The sequence below is a fragment of the Macaca nemestrina genome, chromosome 7 (assembly GCF_043159975.1).
Source record: "Macaca nemestrina isolate mMacNem1 chromosome 7, mMacNem.hap1, whole genome shotgun sequence".
Classification (NCBI taxonomy): domain Eukaryota; kingdom Metazoa; phylum Chordata; class Mammalia; order Primates; family Cercopithecidae; genus Macaca; species Macaca nemestrina.
Window position 1 is genome coordinate 158,912,023 of NC_092131.1, and position 25,642 is coordinate 158,937,664.

Sequence of the window (25,642 nt, forward strand, 5' to 3'; positions counted from 1 at the left end):
GTAATTAAGACTTGGCTTACACCCTGAATTATTTTTCCAGTATAAAGTCTTAAAAATGGAATTGCTGGCCAGGCACGGATTTGTGCCACTGCACTCCAGTTTGGGCATCAGAGCAAGACTCTGTCTCAAAAAAAAAAAAAAAAAAATGGAATTGCTGGCCAAATAGTATGCTTTTTTTTTTTTTTTTTTTGAGACAGAGTTTTGCTCTGTCACCCAGGCTGGAGTGCAGTGGCGCGATCTCGGCTCACTGCAACCCCGCCTCCCGGGTTCCAGCAATTCTCTGCCTCAGGCTCCCGAGTAGGTGGGATTACAGGCGCCCACCACCACGCCCAGCTAATTTTTTGTATTTTCAGTAGAGACAGGTTTTCACCATCTTGGCCAGGCTGATCTTGAACTCCTGACCTTGCTATCCACCCACCTTGGCCTCCCAAGGTGCTGGGATTACAGGCATGAGCCCCCGTGCCTGGTCCAAATAGTATACATTTTTTAAAAAAGGCTTCAGAATATTGCCACACCATCTTCCAAGAGGTTTACCAATTTACACTTGCATTTTACGTAATAATATGGTTATCCTTCCAGCTTCTTACCAACACTATCTTCCAAAAAAAAAAAAAAAAAAACTTGGCAAATTTACAGGCAATAAATCATAATTTTTTCTTATTTTTCATTTATTTGCTTACTAGTTAGGTCTTTTTCATAAATTAATAGAAATTGGTAAGTTGCACATTTATGTCTTTCATCCGTTTTTCTTTTGGAATAGTCATCTTTAGGATTTTTTTTTTTTTTTTTTTTTTGAGACGGGGTCTCACTTTCTTGCTGAGGCTGGCAGTGGCTTGATCTTGGCTCACTGTAACCTCTGCCTTCTGGGCGCCAGTTATCCTCCCATCTCAGCCTCTTGAGTAGCTGGGACTAGAGGCACATGCCACCAAACCCAGCTAATTTTTGTATTTTTTGCAGAGACAGGTTTTTGCCATGTTGCCCAGGCTGGTCTGGAACTCCTGGGCTCAAGTGATTCACCCTCCTCAGCCTCCCAAAGTGCTGGGATTCTGAGCATGTGCCATGGTGCCTGGCCTCTTTGGGATTTTATCCTTTGGTCTGCCATGTCTACTGTAGATATTTCTTCCCAGTTTTTTTTAACCTTTAAGTTTTATGTCATTTATTTTTATGTTTTTAATTTTAACACAATTACATATTAGTCTTTTTATATTTATATTTTTTGCCTTTAGCAACATGCTTAAAAAAGACTTCTCCACCCCAATATTAAAAAAATGTTCACTTTGGGAGGCCGAGACGGGCGGATCACGAGGTCAGGAGATCGAGACCATCCTGGCTAACACGGTGAAACCCCGTCTCTACTAAAAAAATACAAAAAAATAGCCGGGCGAGGTGGCGGGCGCCTGTAGTCCCAGCTACTCGGGAGGCTGAGGCAGGAGAATGGCGTGAACCCGGGAGGCGGAGCTTGCAGTGAGCTGAGATCCGGCCACTGCACTCCAGCCTGGGCGACAGAGCGAGACTCCGTCTCAAAAAAAAAAAAAAAAAAAAAATGTTTACTTTTGGCAGGGCTCAGTGGCTCATGCCTGTAATTCTAGCACTTTGGGAGGCAAAGGTGGGTGGATCACTTGAGTCCAAGAGTTTGAGATCAGCTTGGGCAACATGGAGAAACCCTGTCTCTACAAAAAATACAAAAATTAGCCAGACATGGTGGTGCATGCCTCTGGTCTCAGCTGCTTGGGAGGTTGAGGTGGGAGGATCGCTTGAGTCCTGGAGGTAGAGGCTGAAGTAAGGCAAGAGCATGCCACTGCACTTCAGCCTGAGTAACAAAGCAAGACCCTGTCTCCAAAAAAAAAATAATAATTTTTACTTATTTACTCTTTTTAGCAGTTAACTCTTTAATGTATTAAGAATTATTTTGAGGGCTGGGTGTGGTGGCTCATGCATGTAATCACAGCACTTTGGGAGGCCAAGGCAGGCGGATCATGAGGTCAAGAGATCGAGACCATCCTGGCTATCATGGTGAAACCCCGTCTCTACTAAAAAATACAAATATTAGCCGGGGGTGGTGGCATGCATCTGTAATCCAGATACTCAGGAGGCTGAGGCAGGAGAATCACTTGAACCCAGGAGGCAGAGGTTGTGGTGAGCCGGGATCTCACCATTGCACTCCAGCCTGGGCAACAGAGAGACACTCCATCTCAAAAAAAAAAAAAAATTATTTTGAGATATGATTTGAGGTAACGATCTGACCATCTTTTCCCAAATAGTTACTTATTATTTATTTATTTTTATTTATTTATTTTTAGATGGAGTCTCACACTGTCACCCAGGCGAGTGCAGTGGCGCGATCTCGGCTCACTGAAACCTCTGCCTCCCGGGTTCAAGCGATTCTCCTACCTCAGCCTCCTGAGTAACTGGATTTACAGGCATGCACCACCATGCCTGACTAATTTTTGTATTTTTAGTAGCGACAGGGTTTCACCATGTTGGTTAGCTTGGTTTCGAACTCCTGACCTCCAGTGATCCGCTGGCCTTGACCTCCCAAAGTGCTGGGATTACTTATAGGCATGAGCCACCAGGCTCGGCCTCTTTAAAAATTTTTATTGTGGTAAAATATACATAAAATTTATCATTTTAACCACTTTTTTTTTTTTTTTTTGAGACGGAGTCTCGCTCTGTCGCCCAGGCTGGAGTGCAGTGGCCGGATCTCAGCTCACTGCAAGCTCCGCCTCCCGGGTTCACGCCATTCTCCTGCCTCAGCCTCCCGAGTAGCTGGGACTACAGGCGCCCGCAACCTCGCCCGGCTAGTTTTTTGTATTAATAGAGACGGGGTTTCACCGTGTTAGCCAGGATCCGCCCGTCTCGGCCTCCCAAAGTGCTGGGATTACAGGCTTGAGCCACCGCGCCCGGCTACCACTTTTAAGTATACCATTCAGTAGCATTAGATATATTCATATTGTTATGCAACCATTACCCCTACACATCTTCAAAACTTTTTCATCTTTCCAAAATGAAACTCCATACCCATGAAACTCTATTCTCTCCTCCTCTCAGACCCTGGCAACCACCATTCTACTTTCTGTGTCTATGAATTTGACTACTCTAGGTATGTATTATAAGTCAAATCATACAGCATTTGTCTTTTTGTGACTGGCTTCTTTTACATAGCCTAATATCTGTAAGGTTCATCCATGTTGTGGCATGTGTCACCTTTTCCTTCCCTTTAAAGGCTGAATAATATTTCATTGCATGTATATGCCATGTTTTGTTTATCCATTCATCTGTTGATGGACACTTGGGTTCCTGCCACCATTTGACTATACTGAATAATGCTTCAATGAACACAGGTATACAAACATCTCTTTAAGTCCCTGCTTTCACTTCTTTTGGATATATACCCAGAAGTGGAATTGCTGCATCATATGGGAATTCTATGTCTATTTTTTTTTTTTAGGAACTGCTACATAATCATCTGTTTTTGCACCACTTAATAAACAGTCCTGCTGGACGTGGTAGCTCACGCCTATAATCCCAGCACTTTGGGAGGCCAAGGCAGGCAGATCACCTAAGGTCGTGAGTTCGAGACCAGCCTGACCAACATGGAGAGACCTCATCTCTACTAAAAATACAAAATTAGCCAGGCATGGTGGTGCATGCCTGTAATCCCAGCTACTTGGGAGGCTGAAGCAGGGGAATTGCTTGAATCCGGGAGGCAGAGGTTGTGGTGAGCTGAGATCACGCCACTGTACTCCAACCTGGGCAACAATAGCAAAACTCATCTGAATAAACAAATAAATAAACAAACAAACAAACGGTCCATAATTTCCTTCTAACTTGAAATGCTGTATCTTTCATGTGTAAAATGCTTGAATTTGGTATAAAGTAATAAAGTGAAATGGTTAAGAACAGGGCCTTGCGAGACATTTGAACTGGATTTTATTTATTATTATTTGGTAGAGGTGGGGGTCTTGCTATGTTGCCCATCTCAAACAATCCTCCCGCCTTGGCCTCCCAAAGTGCTAACATTACAGGGGTGAGCCATTGTGCTGGCTGAATGTCTGCTCTGTCACTTGGAAGCTGCATGTCCCTAACCAAATTCTATAACTTCTCTAAACTTCAGTTTTCTCAATTTCTCATGACAGTAAAATAGAAGTAGTAACATCTACCTACAGGATTGTTATTAATATATAGCTAGTGCTATTAATATACTAGTGATTTGATTACATTAAGATGTTAATAAGTGGCTGTTTTTATTTTTCTTTTCTTTTCTTTTTTTTTGAGATTGAGTTTTGCTCTTGTAGCCCAGGCTGGAGAGCTGGAGAGCAGTGGCACCATCTTGGCTTACTGCAAACTCCACTTTCCAGGTTCAAGCAATTTTCCAGCCTCAGCCTCCTGAGTAGCTGGGATTACAGACACCCACCACCACACCCAGCTAATTTTTGTATTTTTAGTAGACATGGGGTTTCACTGTGTTGTCCAGGCTGGTCTCGAACTCCTGACCTCAGGTGATCCACTCACCTTGGCCTCCCAAAGTGCTGGGAGATTACAGGCGTGAGCCACCGCCCCCGACCTATTTCTGAACTTTCTAGTCTATTTCATTTATCTAGGAATGAAAGAAGAAGAAAAGAGAGTGGGGTAGCACCAGAGAACTCCAGGAGTAAAGGCATAGAGACAGGAAGGAACAAGGTAACTTTTTGGGCAATTTTTATCAAAATGTGGGACAATATCTATTGTGGATTATAATATCACTTTAATAACTACAACCAGTATTTTGGCTTAAATGCATAAACATATTGCAGTTGAATAGAAAATATGACATATCGCAAGCATTGTTTCAGAAAACTTTAGTTTCAGCATATATATACATATTCTATATATACCCATATACTTTTGTATAGGTACAGTGATAAGATGTAAAATGTATTTATTGTGGTTGTTGGGCAAAAAAGGCTGGAAAAACAGTACTTTAGCACCCAGACGGTAGTTCATTTGAGCAGAAACATTGTTTAGGCAGGAAAGTTCTACTAATCAAGGTGGACCACAGCATTTGGAAAGCCTCCTCTGCTTTTCACATTGTTTGAAGCTTTATTTTCTTCCCTTTGTTAAAAATATACACTTTAAAATTATTTGTTTTGTAAACAATTTAAAATACTGATGAAGGTAAAGTAGCTCTTGACCACCTTCTTCCTCCAATCCGAATCCTGGCCCTCAGAGTTACTACTTTGCCCTTTCCCCTTTCAGACTTATTCCTTCAGATTTAAATGCCCATGTGTGCAAATACATAGTTTGCGGCAACTTGGCTTTTTTCCCTCTCACTTAATTTATGTTGATCTTTTCACGCAGATTTATCTTGCTCAAGAGCTGCACAGTATTTCAAAATGCGAATGTACCATAGTCTATCTTGTCTTTCATCTATCGATGAATGACTAGGTTTCCAAATTATTTCCCCCCGTGCTCCCCAATAAAGCTGGATCCCCAGCTTTTTTGTACACATGTGCAAGTGCCCACGGGGTAGAACCCTAAAAATGGAAGATGTGTGAGTACTTTCTTTTTCATTTTATAGGCTCTGGGGAACTACTGCAGGGAGGCTGGGATACAAAACACCCTCAGGCCAACAACCGGCCAGCTAGGACAGGTTCTTGCTTTAGCCCCTGACGAGTTTTCTTCCTTTCGTAATGGACGCTAACTTTGGCTTTTTTTTTTGTTTGTTTTTAACCTCGTAGATGCAAGTTCCCAGCACCAAATCCAGATATACAACCACTCAGCTACCAAGCGCTACGCCTAATACATTACAGGGGAAAAAAAAAAATTCTCCAGTCCCTTCACGTCGTGACGCTTGCTTCCGGGAAGCGGGCCGGAAGCCGCTCCTCAGTTCTGCGTCAAACCCGACTTCAGGGGCCGTCGTAAAAGTGTCGTCCCTGTGTCTCCGACCGGCCACAGGTTTCCGCTTGCCTCTGGCCGGGGGTCGGCAACTGCAGGAGTCAGTTTCCCTCAAGATGGCGGACGAGGAAGCTGGAGGTGCGGAGAGGATGGAAATCAGCGCGGAGTTACCCCAGACCCCTCAGCATCTGGCATGTGTAAGTCCCTATAGGCAAGTCTCTTTTGTCCTCCCCCCAGTCCCTCCCTACTGCGCTTAGGAGGATGTGGGGCTTCACCCCTTATGGCGGCTCTGGGGAGGGGGAGTTATCTGGATTGATCTGGAAGGAAGCCACTGAATAAAAAGTTAGTCGCAACCCACATTTCTGCCAGCCAAGTGTACGGAATATAATGACTTTGTTATGTATTATTTCTGATGATCTCAAGCATGCATGTCTCTATTCTGAAGTAGAAAGAACCAGTGATGTTATTAGACGGTTTGATGTGGGGGCCTAGGCGGGGTTAGAGCAAGAGCCATTTTCGTATAGAAGCAGTACCAACCCTTTACTCTTGATGATGGGAATGCAGCACCTGGTATTGTATTGCATAGCCTGCGGGCCGGGACCTGATAATGATAGAGAGTGCTGCCACTGTCATGTCTAGATGTGAGGTGTAGTAATTGGCCTTCGATATAGCATCTTAAGAACCCCAGGCCTAACCCTCAGTGGAGAAGCCCATCATCTGTCGCTGCTTTTTAAAGCTGAAGAAAGAACTCCCAAACATTTCAAGCCCGAGCAATACCATTAATTAATGTTGGAATCTATACTTTGCTCTTGCATTTTGGAAGAATGGGAAGGCAGAGATATTGAACAAATTTGAGTCACTAGCTACAGGGAGAAAGCTGACGGTGGAAGATAAGAGTAGAGGGCAATGTTAGGGAATGTTCTGGATGCCCAGGGTATCTAGTGGGGAGATATGTAGAAAATATTCAAGTATCTGTCGCTGCATAATGTTTTATTAGTTTTGTGTTTCCAAATAGCAGCATTTAGAGATTTGGGATATACACCATTTTTTCTGAAGTTTCTTTGGTTTGTAGTTTAATAAAAGCTTTATTTTGTTTTATTTTATTTATTTTATTTTATTTTATTTTTTGAGACAGAGTCTCACTCTGTCGTTCACGCTGGAGTGCAGTGGCACAATCTCGGCTCGCTGCAGCCTCTGCCTCCCTGCAGCCTCTGCCTCCCAGGTTCAGGAATTCTCCTGCCTCAGCCTCCTGAGTAGCTGGGATTACAGGCGCCTGCCACCATGCCTGGCTAATTTTTTTTTTTTTTTTTTTTTTTTTGGTGTTTTTAGTAGAGACAGGGTTTCACCATATTGGCCAGGCTGACCTCAGGTGGTCCACCTGCCCCGGCCTCCCAGAGTGCTGGGATTACAGATTAAAAGCATTCTTGAAGGTTTTTTTTTTTGTTTGTTTTTTAACCCTGCATACAATTGAACATTGTTTTATGCAAAAACAGAGGGAGCTACTTCAGGGACTGAAGAGACTGGCTAGGAGGTAGGAACCAGGTAGGGAGGGAGTTGGAAAAGGGTTTGGCTTCTGACTATGTCAGTGCTTGCTGTTTTCCTCCACCCCAAATAGCAGTTCAAATTCACTTCACTACTGGTAGTGAAGGAGAAAGCATCTTATTTGTGATGATAAGGAATGAGGAGGTAGGACAAATATAAAAGCAGCTGAAACATTTTAATGGTAGTTTGTGAGTTTTGCTTGTTAGAAGGAGTGGGGAAACTGTGCTGTGGTCAGAGGGATTGTTAGAATTTTGTATCTGAAGACTAATATTTATTTAAAACTTTGATACATTAATTTTTTCCAAATGATACAGTAAAACCCCATCATTCTGGCCGCCACTAATTTGGAATTGGAGATGATACAGGAATTGAGCTAGAATTTATGTGGCAACTCTTTACCTCAGGAAATATTATTAGATTTTGTTGGGCAGGACTTCAGGTTTTGCAAAGTAGTAGGTAGATTGTGTAATATAGCCTCAGGGAACTCACAATCTGGTGACACAGGTAATATAAGTGCCCAGATAATTTTAATTCAAGGTAGAGTAACGTCAGTAGATGAGGACCTGTGACTGTTAAGCTTTATAACCCCTTTTATGGCTTGCATCTCTCTCTCTACTGAAGACCCTACAGATCATTCTACCTTTCTCTCTTTCTCTTTTTCTCTTTTTAAAAATACTACTGTTTTCAATTTTATTCTAGCCATAGTGTGACACTGGCTTCCCAGTTTACTACTTTGCTCTTAAGCAATACAAGCTCAGTTGTTCCCCCCTACTCCTTATTGTTTATCTTTAGACAAAGATAAATAGTACGGGACATTCATAGAGGTTTAAGCAATTGTACAATTTCCATTAGAGTCTAATCCCTGGTTATAGTCTCTGATTTCCTTAAATTTTCTTCTTAGTCTGCAGATCCTTTTTCATTCATGTTGCTGATAGTAAGCATGAAGGCTGTAGTATTCCTAACATTATCTCACATGCAATTCAAATAAAATAATATGTATGAATTAGTGGACATTGATAAAAGCCATTGCTTAAGAATCACCAGGGGAACTGATACTGTAGGTCTGAGGTGAGGTCCAAGAATCTGCATTTTCACAAGCATGCCATGCTAATTCTGTAATAGTGGTGTATGGGCCACACTTTGAGTAATACTTAGCTAGGTATTTGGAAGTTATCAGTAAATTTACAGTTGAGGTTGTGGGAATGGATAACATCATTTTTTTTTTTGAGATAGGGTCTTGCTTTGTCACCCAGGCTGGAGTGCAGTGGCACAAACATAACTCACTGCAGCCTCAATCTCTCGGGCTCAGGTGATCCTCCCACCTCAGTCTCCTGAGTAACTGGGAATATAGGCATGTGCCACCATGCCCAGTTAATTTTTTGCATTTTTTTGTAGAGACACGGTTTTATTTTATTTTATTTTATTTTATTTTATTTTATTTTATTTATTTAAGACAGAGTCTTACTCTGTCACCCAGGCTGGAGTACAGTGGTGCCATCTTGGCTTATTATAACCTCCACCTTCCAGGTTCAAGCAATTCTTGTGCCTCAACCTCACAAGTAGCTGGAATTACAGGTGTGTGCCACCACGCCCAGCTGATTTTTGTATTTTTAGTAGAGACAGGGTTTTACCATATGGCCAGGCTGGTCTCGAACTCCTGACCTCAAGTGATCCATCCGCCTTGGCCTCCCAAAGTGGTGGGATTACAGGAGTGAGCCATTACGCCCAGCCTGGATAAAATCTTTGAGGAGGAAAATGTGTGCGTTTATAGACACACACACACAGGAAAAGAGAGATTGAGACAGAGACAGAGAGAAAGAGAACAGGAATGATTGAAACGGGGGTAGAAAATGGAAGAACGAGGTAAGAACGTGGAAACAGAATAGGCAAGCAGGTAGGTGGTGAGAGTAGTGTGATGGCATGGGGTATTGTTTTGAGGAGAGGGTGGTTTATTGGGTCCATGATAATGAGGACTGAGAAAAATTGGGAATCAAGAGGGTTGTGAGGTAGTCTGCCAGAACTTCTGCCTTCTGTCTTCCTCAACTAGATTTTCTTCCTTAAGTCAATTTCAGAAGATACCTCTTGGCATGATACTCAGCTCTTTTCTATTGCCTGTTTATAACCTCTGCCTAGGGGATTTCATCCAGTTCTGTGACTTTAAATACCATCTGTATGTATTCAGTTCCCAAATTTATATCTCTGTGTCATCTCACTTCTGAACTCCAGAATCATAAATCCAACTGCCTACTTGACATCTTCACTTGGATGTCTGGTGTTTCAAACAGAGGGAGCAATTAAGAAGTTGCTGCTGTAACCCAAGCCGTCGTTGATGGTAGCTTGCACTGGAAAGGTTATCCCTGGAGATAGAGTGAAGAGGATGAATGTAAGAGAGATTTTAGAAGTATGGAAGAAGCAAAAAGACTTGCTGATAGATTAGGCATGAGGCAAAAGGGAAGGAACGATGACATCTGCATCCTCAGTTTTTGGTTTAACCATTCATGGCAGAGGTTGTATTGTTTCCAGTAGTATGATCTCGGCTCACTGCAACCTCCGTGTCCCAAGTTTAAGCAATTCTCCTGCCTCAGCCTCCTGAGTTGCTGGATTTACAGGCATGTACCACCATGCCTGGCCTTTTTTTTTTTTTTTTGAGCCAAGGTCTCTCTCTCTTGCCCAGGCTGGAGTGCAGTGGCGAGATCTCGGCTCACTGAAACCTCCACATCCCGGGTTCAAGAGATTCTCCTGCGTCAGCCTTTCAAGTAGCTGTGATTACAGGTGCCTGCCACCATACCTGGTTAATTTTTGTATTTTTAGTAGAGACGGGTTTCACCATGTTGGCCAGGCTGGTCTTGAACTCCTGACCTCAGGCAATCCGCCCACCTCAGCCTCCCAAATTGCTGGGATTATAGGTGTGAGCCACCGTACCCAGCCAGTTTTTTTGTATTTTTAATAGAGGTGGGGTTTCACCGTATTGGCCAGAGTGGTCTCGAACTCCTGACCTCAAGTGATCCACCCATCTCGGCCTCCCCAACTGCTGGGATTACAGGTGTGAGCCAAATGGCCTGGCCTTGGTTGTGTCATATATTGAGAGGAAAGACCAGATTTTAGGAGAGGAAAGGAGAAAGGCAGATCAAGAGTTTGGTTATCCCTGTCTCTGTAGACAACACCTCCATAATAGCTCTTGAACACAAATAATTCTGTCTCCACCCATGTAGTCCAAGTCACTAGTCCAAGTCTGTTGTCTTGGCTACTGCAGTGACTTCTTAACTGGTCTCTTTGCTTCCACTGTTGCCCTCTTCCTGTCCATTCTGCACAGAACAACCAGAATAATCTTTTAAAGATTAAATCAGATCATGTCGGTCTCCTATCTAAATCCTCAATGGCTTTCTGTTATACTTAGAATAAGGTCTAAACTCATTACAAGTCTTCAAGACTTTGCCTGATCCAGCCCCTACATCTCTACCTCATTTCCTATTACATTCTCCTCACTGATCCTGGCCTGTTAGTACAAGCCGAAACTGTATTTTGCTTTAGGGTCTGTGCCTTTGCTTGCTGTTTGCTTTTCCTAGAGTGTTTTTCCTCTGTTTTTTCTTAATACATACCCTGTCTAAGAGATGGGTTCCTCTTACTCTCTATCAAAGCAACCTGTTTTTTTCTCCTATTGCAATTACAATCTGTAATTACTGTATTGTCTTTATTTACTTAGTGAAATGTCTGTTTCTCCCTCCAGAGGGAGAGGTAAGTTCCATGAAGGGAAGGATCATGTGTGACTTGTTCATTGATGCATCTTTTTTTTTTTTTTTTTTTTGAGACAGAGTCTCGCTCTGTCCCCAGGCTGAAGTGCAGTGGTGTGATCTCGGCTCACTGCAACCTCTGCCTCCCGTGTTCAAGCGATTCTCCTGCCTCAGCCTCCTGAGTAGCTGGGGCTACAGGTGCATGCCACCATGCCCAGCTATTTTTGTATTTTTAGTAGAGACAAGGTTTCACCATGTTGGCCAGGATGGTCTTGATCTCTTGACCTCATGATCCGCCTGCCTCAGCCTCCTAAAGTGCTGCGATTGATTACAGGTGTGAGCCACCGTGCCCGGCCATATTGATGTATCTTGGTATGTGATTGATAGAGAAGACACTTTTCTTTGAAACGAAGTTTCACTCTTGTTGCCCAGACTGGAGTGCAATGGCATGTTCTCGGCTCGCTGCAACCTCTGCCTCCTAGGTTCAAGCGATTTTTCTGCCTCAGCCTCCTGAGTAGCTGGGATTACAGGCACGCACCACCATGCCTGGCTAATTTTTGTATTTTTAGTAGAGACGAGGTTTCTCTGTGTTGGTCAGGCTGACCTCAAACTCCTGACCTCAGGTGATCCACCCGCCTCAGCCTCCCAAGGTGCTGGGATTACAGGCGTGAGCCACCACGCCTGGCAGAAGACACTTTTTTTAAATGAATGAATAACTGAGGATCAACAATGATTTATTGTCGTAAGATTAGTAGTGATCGGTGGATGGAGGTTGTAGATGGAAAAAAGAGGGAATGAGCGGGCATGTTAGGGCAGTGGCTAACCTTGGAGTCCACGCTGATCAGGGAGGTAATAAAAGCCAAAACAGGAAATCTGGAGGGAATTGGTGGGATTGAGGTATTAAAGGACATGAGATTGACATAACTGGGAGGACTGAACTTTGTGGTCAGAAAGGGGAATTTTAGAATTTGAGTAGATGGGGGCACATCAAGTTTTTGCAATGGTAGAGCCAGGTTAAAGGCACCTCTTGGCCTGGCGCAGTGGCTCACACCTGTAATCCCAGCACTTTGGGAGGCCAAGGAGGGTGGATCACGAGTTTGGGAGATCGAGACCATCCTGGCTAACAAGGTGAAAGCCCTTCTCTACTAAAAATACAAAAAATTTGCTGGGTGCGATGGTGGGCGCCTGTAGTCCTAGCTACTCAGGAGGCTGAGGCAGGAGAATCACGTGAACCCGGGAGGCGGAGCTTGCAGTGAGCTGAGATCACACCACTGCACTCCATCCTAGGCAACAGAGCAAGACTCCGTCTTAAAAAAAAAAAAGCACCTCTTATGTGTTCCTATAGCACCCTTTCCATATTCCTGTTGTATGTAGCGTGTCCCAGACTATACTCGACATTATCTGTTTACTATGTGTCCTTCCTTCTAGACAGTGAAGTTCTTGAAGGCCTGAACTATTTCTTGTTCACAGCTGTATCTCTAGTTTCTAGCACATTGCTTCAGAATTTTTATTGAATGCATGAATGAATGAATGAAGAGACACTGAGGTAGAGAGGAGGTAGAGGTAATGGGAGCTGAGAATGTTAAGAGATACTAACATTATTGAGATACAATTTACATACAATAAAATGTACCCATTTAAGGCATTTCTTGGATAAATTTTAACAAATGTGTATACTTGTGTGACTACCACTGAATCAGGATATAGAATATTTCTGTTATTTCCCAAAGTTGTCTCCTGCTCAAATGGGAGGATTTTTTAAAAGTTTAATGTTGTTATGCTTTCACAATAATCATTATGGAAATCAAGGAAAAATGTACCCCTAATCTCATATCTATAGGGGAACTTTTTTTTTTTTTTCTGGAGTCATCACCCAGGCTGGAGTGCAGTGGCACAGTCTTGGCTCACTGAAACCTCCGCCTCCTGGGTTCAAGCAATTCTCTTGCCTCAGCCTCCCGAGTAACTGGGATTACAGGTACGCACCACCTTGCCCAGCTAATTTTTGTATTTTTAGTAGAGACGGAATTTTTCCATGTTGGCTGCGCTGGTCTCAAACTCGTGACCTCAGGTGATGATCTACCTGCCTCAACCTCCCAAAGTGCTGGGATTACATGTGTGAGCCACCGTGCCTGGCCTATAGGGGATCTTTAAAATATAACATAATCTCTTGAGTTCAAAATAGAAGTGAGAAGTTATGTTTGATTTTAATTGGAGATGATTTTCCTTAGAAATTTGAATCTATATTGTTTTAGGCCATAGTACAGTTTTGTGTAGTAAGGACATACTCTGAGTAGGAAAACTGATGAAAACCTAGGCCTTTTTTTTTTTTTTTTTTGAGACAGAGTCTCACTCTGTCACCCAGGCTGGAGTGCAGTGGCGCAATCTCAGCTCACTGCAGGCTCTGCCTCCTGGGTTCACGCCATTCTCCTGCCTCAACCTCCCGAGTAGCTGGGACTACAGGTGTCTGCCACCACACCCGGCTAATTTTTTGTATTTTTAGTAGAGACGGGGTTTCACCTTGTTAGCCAGGATGGTCTGTGTCTCCTGACCTCGTGATCCACCCCCCTCGGCCTCCCAAAGTGCTGGGATTACAGGCGTGAGCCACTGCACCCGGCCAAACCTAGGTTTTTTGAGCCCTAACTGAAGTACTTTGTTACCAGATCTTAGCAAGACCTAATGGCTTTTGTTTTTTCACCATCTCATAATTTCTATTTTGGAGACTTAGGGAAATTTTGATTTTTTTAATGCCAGATTCTATAGAATTAGATGTGAAATTGAGTTCTAAAACCCCAAGTCAAAACGAGTGATTCAGCCCCACTAACTGTAAGAGTCTAGGGAAGGAACAATAACTTAGTGTAGATGTGCTAGTGCTGGAAACTGACTTCTTACAATACCAAACACTATCCTGCAAATGAAAAGGTTTTTGTCCTCAGTACTGCACAAAGATTGTGTCTGGATAGATACTTTTTTTTTTTTTTTTGAGACGGAGTCTCGCTCTGTCGCCCAGGCTGGAGTGCAGTGGCGCGATCTCGGCTCACTGCAAGCTCCACCTCCCGGGTTCACGCCATTCTCCTGCCTCAGCCTCCCGAGTAGCTGGGACTACAGGCGCCCACAACCGCGCCCGGCTAATTTTTTGTATTTTTAGTAAAGACGGGGTTTCACCGTGGTCTCGATCTCCTGACCTTGTGATCCGCCCGCCTCGGCCTCCCAAAGTGCTGGGATTACAGGCGTGAGCCACCGCGCCCGGCCTGGATAGATACTTTTATAAGTCAGTGATACAGATGAACCAGTGAAATACAGGCATACCTTATTTTATTGAGCTTCATTATTATGCTTTGTAGATAATCAGTTCTTTATAAATTAAAGTCTGTGGCAACCCTGTCTCAAGCATGCCTTACAGTGCCATTTTTTCAACATTGTGTGCTCACTTCGTGTCATTGTGTCACATTTTGGTAATTCTCACAATATTTCAAGCTTTTTCATTATTATATCTGTTATGATGATCTGTGATCAGTGACCTTTGATGTTACTATTGTAATTGTTTTGGGGTGCCATGAACCACATCCATAAAAGACAGCAAACATAATAAAAAAAATGTGTTTGTTCTGACTGCTCCACTGACCAGCTGCTTGTCCATCTCTCTCCGTCTCCTTGGGCATCCCTATACCCTAAGATGGGACAATATTAAAATTAAGTCAGTTAATAACCCTACAATGGCCTCTAAGTATTGTAGTGAAAAGGAAAGTTCAGTATTCTCACTTTAAATCAAAAGCTAGAAATGATGAAGCTTAGTGAGGAAAGCCGTTGAAAGCTGACATAGGCCAAGAGTTGTGCCTCTTGTGCCAAGCAGTTAGCCAAGTTGTGAATGCAAAGGAAAAGTTCTTGAAGGAAGTTAAAAGTGCTACTCCAGTGAACAGACAAATGATAAGAAAGGGAAACAGCCTTACTGATGATATGGAAAAAGTTTTAGTGCTGTGGATAGAAGATTGAACCAGCCACAATATTCCCTTAAGGCAAAGCCTAATCGAAGAGCAAGGCCCTCACTCTCTTCAGTTCTCCGAAGGCTGAGAGAAGTGAGGAAGCTGCAGAAGAAAAGTTGGAAGCTGGCAGAGGTTGGTTCATGAGGTTTAAGGAAAGAAGCCATCTCCACAACATAAAAGTGCAGCGTGAAGCAGTAAGTGCTGATTGATGGAGAAGCTACAGCAAGTTATCCAGAAGATCTAGCTAAGATAATTGATGAAGGTGGCTACACTAAACAGATTTTCCATGTAAATGAAACAGCCTTCTGTTGGAAGAAGATGCCTTGCAGAGCTTTCATAGCTAGAGAGAAGTCAGTGCCTGGCTTCAAAGGACAGGCTGACTCTCTTGATAGGGGCTAATGCAGCTGGTAACTTTAAGTTGAAGCCAATTTCCATTTACCATTCAGAAGATCCAAGAATCCTTAAGAATTATGCTACTCTGAGTATGTTGAATAAATGGAACTAGAAAGCCTGGATGACAGCACATCTGTTATAGCATGGTTTACTGAATATTTTAAGTCCACTGTAGAGAACTACTGCTGATAATATTTCAAAATATTACTGCTCATTGACAATACATTTGGTCACCCAAAAGCTCTGATGGAGATATACAAGGAGATAAATGTTATTTTCATGTCTGCTAATACAACATCCATTCTGTAGCCTGTGGATCAAGGAGTAATTGCAACTTTCAACTCTTACTTTTTTTTTTTTTTTTTTTTTTTTTTTTTTTTTTGAGACGGAGTCTCGCTCTGTCGCCCATGCTCGAGTGCAGTGGCGCGATCTCGGCTCACTGCAAGCTCCGCCTCCCGGGTTCACGCCATTCTCCTGCCTCAGCCTCCCGAGTAGCTGGGACTACAGGCGCCCACAACCGCGCCCGGCTAATTTTTTGTATTTTTAGTAGAGACGGGGTTTCACCGTGGTCTCGATCTCCTGACCTTGTGATCCGCCCGCCTCGGCCTCCCAAAGTGCTGGGATTACAGGCGTGAGCCACCGCGCCCGGCCAACACTTACTATTTAAGAAACACATTTCATAAAACTATAACTTTCATAAATTATGATTCCTCTGATGGATATGGGCAAAGTCCATTGAAAACCATTTGGAAAGGATTCAGCATTCTAGATGCCATTATGAACATCCATGATTTGTGGGAGGAGGTCAAAATATCAACATGAACAGAAGTTTGTAAGAAGTTGATTCCAACCCTCATGGATGACTTTGAGGGGTTCAAGACTTCAGTGGAGGAAGTAATTGCAGATGTAGTAGAAATAACAAGAGAACTAGAATTAGAAGTGGAGATTGAAGTTATGACTGAATTGCTGCAAACCCATGATAAAAACGTAATGGATGAGGAGTTGCTACTTTTGGATGAGCAGAGAAAGTGGTTTCTTGAGATGGGATCTACTTTTGGTGAAGATACTGTGAACATTGTTTAAATGAGAATAAAGGATTTAGAATATTCCATAAACGTAGTTGATAAAGCAGCAGCAGAGTTGGCAAGGATTGACTCCAGTTTTGAAAGAAATTCTACTGTTGGTAACATGCTGTCACATGCTACAGAGAAATATTTCGTGGAAAGGTCAATCAATGTGGCAAACTTCATGGTTATCTTATTTTAAGAAATTGCCTGGCTGGGCGCGGTGGCTCACGCCTGTAATCCCAGCACTTTGGGAGGCCAAGGCGGGTGGGTTGCCTAAGGTCAGGAGTTTGAGACCAGCCTGACCAACATGGTAAAACCCCATCTGTACCAAAAATACAAAAATGAGCCAGGCGCCTGTAATCCCAGCTACTCAGGAGACTGAGGCAAGAGAATTGCTTCAACCTGGGAGGTGGAGATTGCAGTGAGCCCATGAACCCAGATCGCACCACTGCACTCCAACCTGGGGGATAGAGTGAGACTCTGTCTCAAAAAGAAAAAAGAAAAAGAAATTGCTACAGCCATCACCATGTTTAGCAACCACCAACCTAATCAGTCAGCCATTAACATTGAGGGAAGACCCCCCTATCAGCAAAAAGAAGACAACTTTCTGAAGGCTCAGATGATCATTAGCATTTTTTAGCAGTATTTTAAGTTATGTACATTTTTAAAGACTTCATACTATTGCACTTTTAGTGTAGTGTAGTGTAAACATAACTTTCATATGCATTGGGAAACCAAAAAAATTTGTGCGACTCACTTTGTGTTCACTCTATTGTGGTAGTCTTAAACTGAACCCAAAACGTCTCTGAGGTATGCCTGTATCTTGCTCATCCTTTCTTCGTGTGCTGATTTTGAGGGTTACCTCAGATTTCCCTTGCTGCCACTTTATCCATTTCTGTAAAGGTATTAAGCGTATGCTGTGCTCTGTGAAATAATTTTCCTTAAGCTTTTAACCCCGTGCCTCAGATGACCTAACACAAAATACTAAGACCACTAATCCCAGATGATTTACTATGACCGCCTATACATTCTTTCAAAGTATTTTCAGTTAACATGCCTCCTCTTGAATAAACAACAGTTGATGAGCTTGGGTTTTCTTTGAAGCATTTGGTACAGCCTTTTTTTTTTTTTTTTTTAAATGTTGTCACACTTTAATACTAATCTGAGTGCTTATGGAAATATGCTGTGGTGAATAAACGTTACTGATAAGACTCCAGTAGAGTTAATGCACTTTCCTAAGTGCCCACTTGCTGCCCAGGAATGACACAGACCCTGTTCCGAATGCAGTCTACTGTTACTCATTTGAATATAATTTTCTTTCTAGTAGTTTACTTAATGCCACCCTTCAGAACAAAGTCTGTTTGACTTGTTTAGAGGAGTGGAGCTATAACTACTTAATGTCTTTATGGAGTACCTTTTAAAATGCCTTTGAAGTTTTGGTATTTGTGGGTAAGCTAGAAATGACTTTAGCCACTGGAGGGAAAGTCTGTTAATTTATCAATTTTTGCCGGGCGCGGTGGCTCAAGCCTGTAATCCCAGCACTTTGGGAGGCCGAGACGGGCGGATCACGAGGTCAGGAGATCGAGACCATCCTGGCTAACACGGTGAAACCCCGTCTCTACTAAAAAAATACAAAAAACTAGCCGGGCGAGGTGGCGGGTGCCTGTAGTCCCAGCTACTCGGGAGGCTGAGGCAGGAGAATGGCGTAAACCCGGGAGGCGGAGCTTGCAGTGAGCTGAGATCCGGCCACTGCACTCCAGCCTGGGCGACAGAGCGAGACTCCGTCTCAAAAAAAAAAAAACAAAAAACAATTTATCAATTTTTTTAATACACACATGTTCTGCCTTGTAATTTAAGAGAGGATTTTAGTTGGTTTGCAAATATATATTCCATACAGCAGAAAGAGAATATGAAATAGATAGCTCAGAGTTTATGAAAGCAGGATTTTACTTATCTAAATACGTCAAGGAAAGCCTAGAAAATTGGGGCATGACCTATGACAGAGACGAAAAAGGGAATATAACAGATAGGACAAGGAGAACTTGTCCCTTAGGAGGGATAAAATGTTTTCGAAAACCAAATTCTGACAGCATGCTTATACGTTATCTCAACAGCAAAGAAAAGAGAGTGAACTTGTTTGTCATGTGGCTCTATATTTGACTCTGGCCTATTTTATCAATGCCATACAGACGTAGAAGATGTATTTACAGACAGCACAAGGCTGGTAGGGATAACAAGTAAAGGATAAATCCCATATAGGCTGAATATTGTGTCAAAAGTAAATTGTGATGAAAGTAAAGCCTTATACCTAGGTTCATTTGGTATAGGACTAGGTCTCTTACATGTGATTGACCTAAGGGTTTTAGTTGTCTGCATGTGATGTCATGTGATGTGGCAGCCAAAGAATGGTCTGCTTGTGGGAACTAGGGAAAAGAGGATTTAAAATATATATTTAAAAAAAAAAAAAGAAAAAGAAATAGAAATTTTTTTTTTTTTTTTTTTTTTTTTTTTTTTTTTTTGAGACGGAGTCTCGCTCTGTCGCCCAGGCTGGAGTGCAGTGGCGCGATCTCGGCTCACTGCAAGCTCCACCTCCCGGGTTCACGCCATTCTCCTGCCTCAGCCTCCCGAGTAGCTGGGACTACAGGCGCCCACAACCGCGCCCGGCTAATTTTTTGTATTTTTAGTAGAGACGGGGTTTCACCGTGGTCTCGATCTCCTGACCTTGTGATCCGCCCACCTCGGCCTCCCAAAGTGCTGGGATTACAGGCTTGAGCCACCGCGCCCGGCCGAAAAAAATTTTTAAAAGAAAAAAGAAATGTGAGAATGTGATGTTTTTGTTATTTGTTTGTTTGCTTTTTTTTTTTGAGATGGAGTTTCACTCTGTCATCCAGGCTGGAGTGCGATGGCGCGATCTCGGCTCACTGCAACCTCCGCCTCCCTGGTTCAAGCGATTCTCCTGCCTCAGCCTCCCAAGCTGGGACTACAGGCGTGCACCACCACACCCGGCTAATTTTTTTGTATTTTTAGTAGAGATGGGATTTCATCATGTTGGCCAAACTGGTCTTGAACTCCTGACCTCAGGTGATCCACCCACCTCAGCCTCCCAAAGTGTTGGGATTACAGGCTGAGCTACCACACCTTTTCAGAATGTGATCTTTTGAAGCAGTTTAGTGCTCGGGATAAGGAAGGTAATAAATAGTCCTATTCCTCTTTATGGAAGCATGTTGTGCAGTTTCATAAGGGTAATCAACTTGGAGAGTGGTCAGGATACCATGTGTTTAGGGCTGGCCAAATTTCTTTTGTCTCTTTGTTTCAGTTTAGCCATGAAATGAAGAGACTAGAAATGAGAGACATAATAGTTATCTTCATTTATTTTAAAAGACTGATGAAAAAGCAGAGTGAATTATATTGGTTTATTTCAGTAACAGGATAAAAGTTACAGGAAGGTAGATATTAGCTTAGTTATGAGCGTGCCTTTTTTTTTTTTTTTTTTTTTTGAGACAGAGCCTCATTCAGTTCCCCAGGCCGAAGTGAAGCGGCGCGATCAGGGCTTGCTGCAGCCTCAGCCTCCTGGGCTCGGGTGATCCTCCCACTCAGGTGCGCAGCCTGAGTACCTGGGACTACAGGCTCATGCTACCATGACCAGCTAATTTTTGTGTTTTTTTTGTAGAGATGGTGTTTTACCGTGTTGCCTATGCTGATCTTGAACTTCTGGGCTCAAGTGATCTGCCCGCCTTGGCCTCCCAAAGGGCTAGGGTTATAGGCATGAGCCATTGTGCCTGGTTGCTGTAAACCTTTGAGTCTGTAGAATACTATTAGAAGAAAACATTATATAATCAAAGATTATTGGTGCCTAGAGATGCTTTATTTATTACTAATCCATAGTGGCTATGAAAAATGGTAGTGCCTCCAGATTTTGTTACCACTTTAAAAAGAAGAATTAGAAAAACAATTACAGGGCTCTGAAGGCTCTGTGGATGTCTAGCAGTTGTTTAAGGAAGGTCAAATTGTGGTTTAAACAAAACTAATCTACTTAAGTAAGTTCCTTTTTCAGAATGATGTTCCCAAACAGGCATCTAAGCCCTTGGGTCAGAGTTGAAAACATGTCTCTGGTCTCCTTGGGGATGAGGGAAATGTTTGGAATGTTTGGGAATTTAAATGTTGAGAACTTGTTAAGAACTTGCTTTTTACAGAATAGTCAATTAGGAAAGCTTTCCCGTAATTCCAAACAGTTATTTTTTTTTTTCCTGGACCTGGTAGTTAAAAATTCTTAATTTTATTCCTATTGAAAATGGGGGAAAAATTTTAAAACCAACCAACCAGAGGCAAAAAATCAAACCTATTTTAGTTGAAAAAAATTTTCCATAGTTTGGCAATGATGGAAAACATTTTTATGAAGAGTATAAATGGAAAACATTTTTGTGAAGAGTATAACTGAACTTTTATTTCCTATAAGAATTCTAGGCTAGGTGCGGTGGCTTACGCCTGTAATCCCAGCACTTTGGAGGCCAAGGCAGGCGGATCAGAAGGTCAAGAGATTGAGACCCTCCTGGCCCATATGGTGAAACCCTGTTTCTACTAAAAATACAAAAATTAGCTGCTTGGGGTGGCATGCGCCAGTAGTCCCAACTACTTGGGAGGCTGAGGCAGGAGAATCGCTTGAACCCAGGAGGCAGAGGTTACAGTGAGCTGAGATCGCGCCACTGCATTCCAGCCTGGTGACAGAGCAAGACTTTGTCTTAAAAAAAAGAAAAAAATTATATACACAAAATTAGAGAAGGCTTAATGTTATCAAAATTTGCTTTGTTTTCTCTGGCAAGAAATGTGTAGCATTTAGCAATTAACTGAGAACTTTTATTGTGTACTTGTGCTAGGCCTATAGGATACAGGGATTTGAAGGGCAAAGTTCCTCTCCTCAGGGAGCTTACCTTCTAGTTGAAGAGGCTAATTTTGTATTTTTAGTAGAGGCGGGGTTTCACCTAGCCATGTTACCTAGGCTGCTCTCAAACTCCTGAGCTCACATGATCCACCCACCTCGGCCTCCCGTAGTGCTAGAATTACAGCCACCATGCCCAGCTATGATGTTTTAAAATACCACTTCTTCATGGTAAAGCGTGTGATGACATATATAATATAAGAATATTTAGAAGCCTTCAGGAATGTTCAGTAGTTGTTAGCTAAGAGGCTTCATTTGTAATTGTAATTAGAAAGAAGGCCATAGTTAAAGCAAGAATTAAGAAGGCAAAACTTTATTGTTTTGTTTTGTTTTACCATTACTGGTTGAGTATCCCTTGTGTTTTGGATTTTGGATTTTTTCAGATTTTGGAATATTTATATTATACTGGTTGAACATTCGAAATCCGAAAATCTAAAATCGAAAATGTTACAATGAGCATTACCCTTGAATGTCTTGCTTTCTGATTTTTGGGTGTGGAATGCCCAACCTATAATGTGAAATTGAACAAGCCAGTAGAGGTGGATTTTGAAACTATGTATTTGGCTGGGCGCAGTGGCTCACGCCTGTAATCCCAGCACTTTGGGAGGTCTAGGCAGGCGGATCACCTGAGGTCGGGAGTTCAAGACCAGCCTGACCAACATGGAAAAACCCCATCTCTACTAAAAATACAAAATTAGCCGTGGTGGCACATGCCTGTAATCCCAGCTATTCGGGAGGCTGAGGCTGTGGTGAGCTGAGATCCGGCCATTGCACTCCATCCTGGGCAACAAGAGTGAAACTCCACCTCAGGAAAAAAAAAATAAAAAAAAATAAATAAAATAAAAACTGTACATTTATGTTTAGTTTAGTAGAATGGGCATTGAACTTTAGGACTTAGGATACCTAGTTCTGTTCCTGACATTGATACCAACTGGTTATTGACGATTTTGGACAAGTCAATTTAGTTCCCTGTGATTCAGCTTTCTCATCTATAAAATGTGAGGGGCTTGTACTCTTTTTTACTCTCAAATTTCTTCTGTTCTTAACAAGAGAAATTGAAAAGCGCTAGTTCTGTGCCTCCTATAATTAAGCAGAACAGTAAGGTTTTTTGTTTGGTTTGTAGCGCTGAATATGCAATTTTTTTTTTGTTTGTTTAGTGCTGTTGACAAAAAGATCCTTAGGTGTAACAGAACATTAGATATTATCTCTATGTTAGTTGTAGTTGTTGCCAGGTATGTAAAGAAAAGTTGCCGGGCGCGGTGGCTCAAGCCTGTAATCCCAGCACTTTGGGAGGCCGAGACGGGCGGATCACGAGGTCAGGAGATCGAGACCATCCTGGCTAACACGGTGAAACCCCGTCTCTACTAAAAAATACAAAAATCTAGCCGGGCGAGGTGGCGGGCGCCTGTAGTCCCAGCTGCTCGGGAGGCTGAGGCAGGAGAATGGCGTAAACCCGGGAGGCGGAGCTTGCAGTGAGCTGAGATCCGGCCACTGCAGTCCAGCCTGGGCTGAGCAAGACTCCGTCTCAAAAAAAAAAAAAAAAAAAAAAGAGAAGTTGTTTGTGTATGAGTACCCCAGAAGTTAGAGTAGGAATACTGGAAGGTATATTTATTTTTAAAAGGTTTTAGTAAAATAAATTTTAATTTTAAAATTATAAAATTACTTCCCAAATATGGACTCACTGTAAGGATATTACTCATTAGATAAGCAGACTAATGAATTCCATGAAACTATGCTAAAATCACACCACCCATTTCTGTTAACATTTTGTGAAATGTTCCTCATGATTTTTCTCTATGTAAATGTAAATATAATATTGAACCAAATTGAGATTGTATATATACTGCTTTGTAACCTACTTTACTGAACTGTTTGTTATTAATGCCTTTCCATATTAGTAAATAAACCTCTTCAGCATCATTTCTTTTTTGTTTTGATTAATCTTAGACTATAAAAAAAGTTGCATAAATTGTAGCACAGTTCTGTTACCTCCCTCTTCCTGTTTCCTGTAATGTTAACATTTTACATAACCATAGTATAACTATCAAGGACAGGAAATTAATATTAATACTAACTACAGATCTGATTTGCATTTCATCAGTTTTCCCATGAATGGGCTTTTTCTGTTCTAGGATCACACCTAGGATCCCAGTTACATTTAGTTATCTCTCTCTTGTCTCCTCCAGTCTATAACAATGTCTTGATCTTTCCTTGTTTTCATGACCCACTTTTAGAGTACTTTGCAGTTATGGTATGGAATGTCCCTCAGTTTGGATTTGTATGATGTTTTCTCATGATTGGAATGAGATTATACATTTTGGGCAAGAATAACACAAAAGTCAGCCAGGTGCTATGGCATGAGCCTGTAGTCCCAGCCAGATCCATCTCCTCAGGAGGTGGGGAGGATTGCTTGAGCCCAAGAGTTCAAGACCAACCTAGGTGAGACCCCTTCTCTATTAAAAAGAAAAAAAGCATAACACAATAATGTTGTGGTGTCTTTCTCTCTGTTACTGTCTTTCCCGTTGGAGATACTTTGAAACTATTTGGCATCATTTTTAAATGGGCATATTATCTCATGTAGATTTTTTTTTTTGAAATGGAGTCACCCAAGCTGGAGTGCAGTGGTGCGATCTTGGCTCACTGCAACTTCTGCCTCTTGGGTTCGAGCAATTCTTGTGCCTCAGACTCCTGAGTAGCTGGGATTACAGGTGCATGCCACCATGCCTGGCCAATTTTTGTATTTTTAGTGGAGACGGGGTTTCAGCATGTTGGGCAGGCTAGTCTCGAACTCCTGACCTCAAGTGATTCGCCTGCCTCGGCCTCCCAAAGTGCTGGGATTACAGGCATGTGCCACCATGCACACCAGGCCTCATGTGGATTTTTAGAAGTTTTTTTTTTGTTAGTTGCAAAAGTATTGACACTTGTCTAACAAAAACAATGAAACATTGTTGAAAGTAAAAATGTGACAACCCCTAATTCTTTTTCCCAGTTCCTTCTCTCTGTGTAGCCATTATTAATAGATTGTTGTTTCTCCTTCCAGACCCTTGGTCTATGTTTAGGGAAGCATAGGCAGAGATGTGCCTCCACATATATTAAATTAGAAAACTCAGCTACTTGGGAGGCTGATGCAGGAAAATAGCTTCAACCCGGGAGGTAGAGGTTGCAGTGAGCTGAAATCCCACCATTGTACTCCAGCCTGGATGACAAGAGTGAAACTCTGTCTCAAAAAAAAAAAAAAAAAAAGAAAGAAAGAAAACCCAAATGTGTTGAAATTTAAAAATTATATATAATGTTTTCCCTTTTATAAAAATGAAATTATATTTAAAGCTTCTTTTTCTTTTCTTTTTTTCTTTTTCTTTTTTTTTTTTTTTTGAGACGGAGTCTTGCTCTCTCGCCCAGGCTGGAGTGCAGTGGCACGATCTCTGCTCACTGCAAGCTCTGCCTCCCGGGTTCAAGCGATTCTCCTGCCTCAGCCTCCCAAGTAGCTGGAACTACAGGCGCCCGCCACCATGCCTGGCTAATTTTTGTGTATTTTCAGTAGAGACGGGGTTTCACCGTGTTAGCCAGGATGGTCTCGATCTCCTGACCTCGTGATCCGCCCGCCTCGGCCTCCCTAAGTGCTGGGATTACAGGCTTGAGCCACGGCGCCCGGCCTAAAGCTTCTTTTTCCACTTAACAGTATTTATGACATTCTGACTGCATTGAGTGGTATGACTGTCCCACAGTGGATATACCTTTATTGATAGACATTTAGGTGGACTTCATCTTTTCAGTTACAAGTGATGTTACAGTGCATATCTGGTGGATGTAAATACATATTTTCACACTCGGACAAGTATGGCTAAATGATAGATTATTACCCTCTTCATGGACATTCAGGTTTTTAATTTTTTGCTGTTATGAATAACTGTACATGAAATGTATAGGATTGAAAACATTTTTAAATGATTTCAAATAGATAATGTGTATATACAGTAAGAAATTAAAATAGTAAGAAAGGTAACACAGTGAACACTAAGTCTTTCCCGGGGCTCTTTCTGCTGTTAACAGTTTATTTTGAATCCTTTCAGAGATTTTTATATTCAAATATAAACATATACAGATACATCTCCTTCACCT

The 25,642-nt window shown here is 42.2% G+C and overlaps 1 protein-coding gene across 4 annotated transcripts in view; it reads left to right on the forward strand.

Annotated features, from left to right (window-relative positions):
- Window positions 1-5,860: 5,860 nt before the first annotated feature.
- Window positions 5,861-25,642, forward strand: part of LOC105491520 (ubiquitin protein ligase E3 component n-recognin 1) — a 155,979-nt gene continuing 136,197 nt past the window's right edge. For 2 of the 4 annotated variants that reach the window (XR_011606125.1, XR_011606124.1), the window contains exon 1: window positions 5,861-6,071. Coding sequence is in view for 1 of the 4 variants with exons in the window: in XM_011758032.3 (XP_011756334.2) it covers window positions 5,991-6,071 (81 nt within the window). In the remaining 3 variants the exon portion in view is untranslated. The remainder of the gene's footprint in view (window positions 6,072-25,642) is intronic. The other 2 variants (XM_011758032.3, XM_011758040.3) reach the window with 2 other exon arrangements.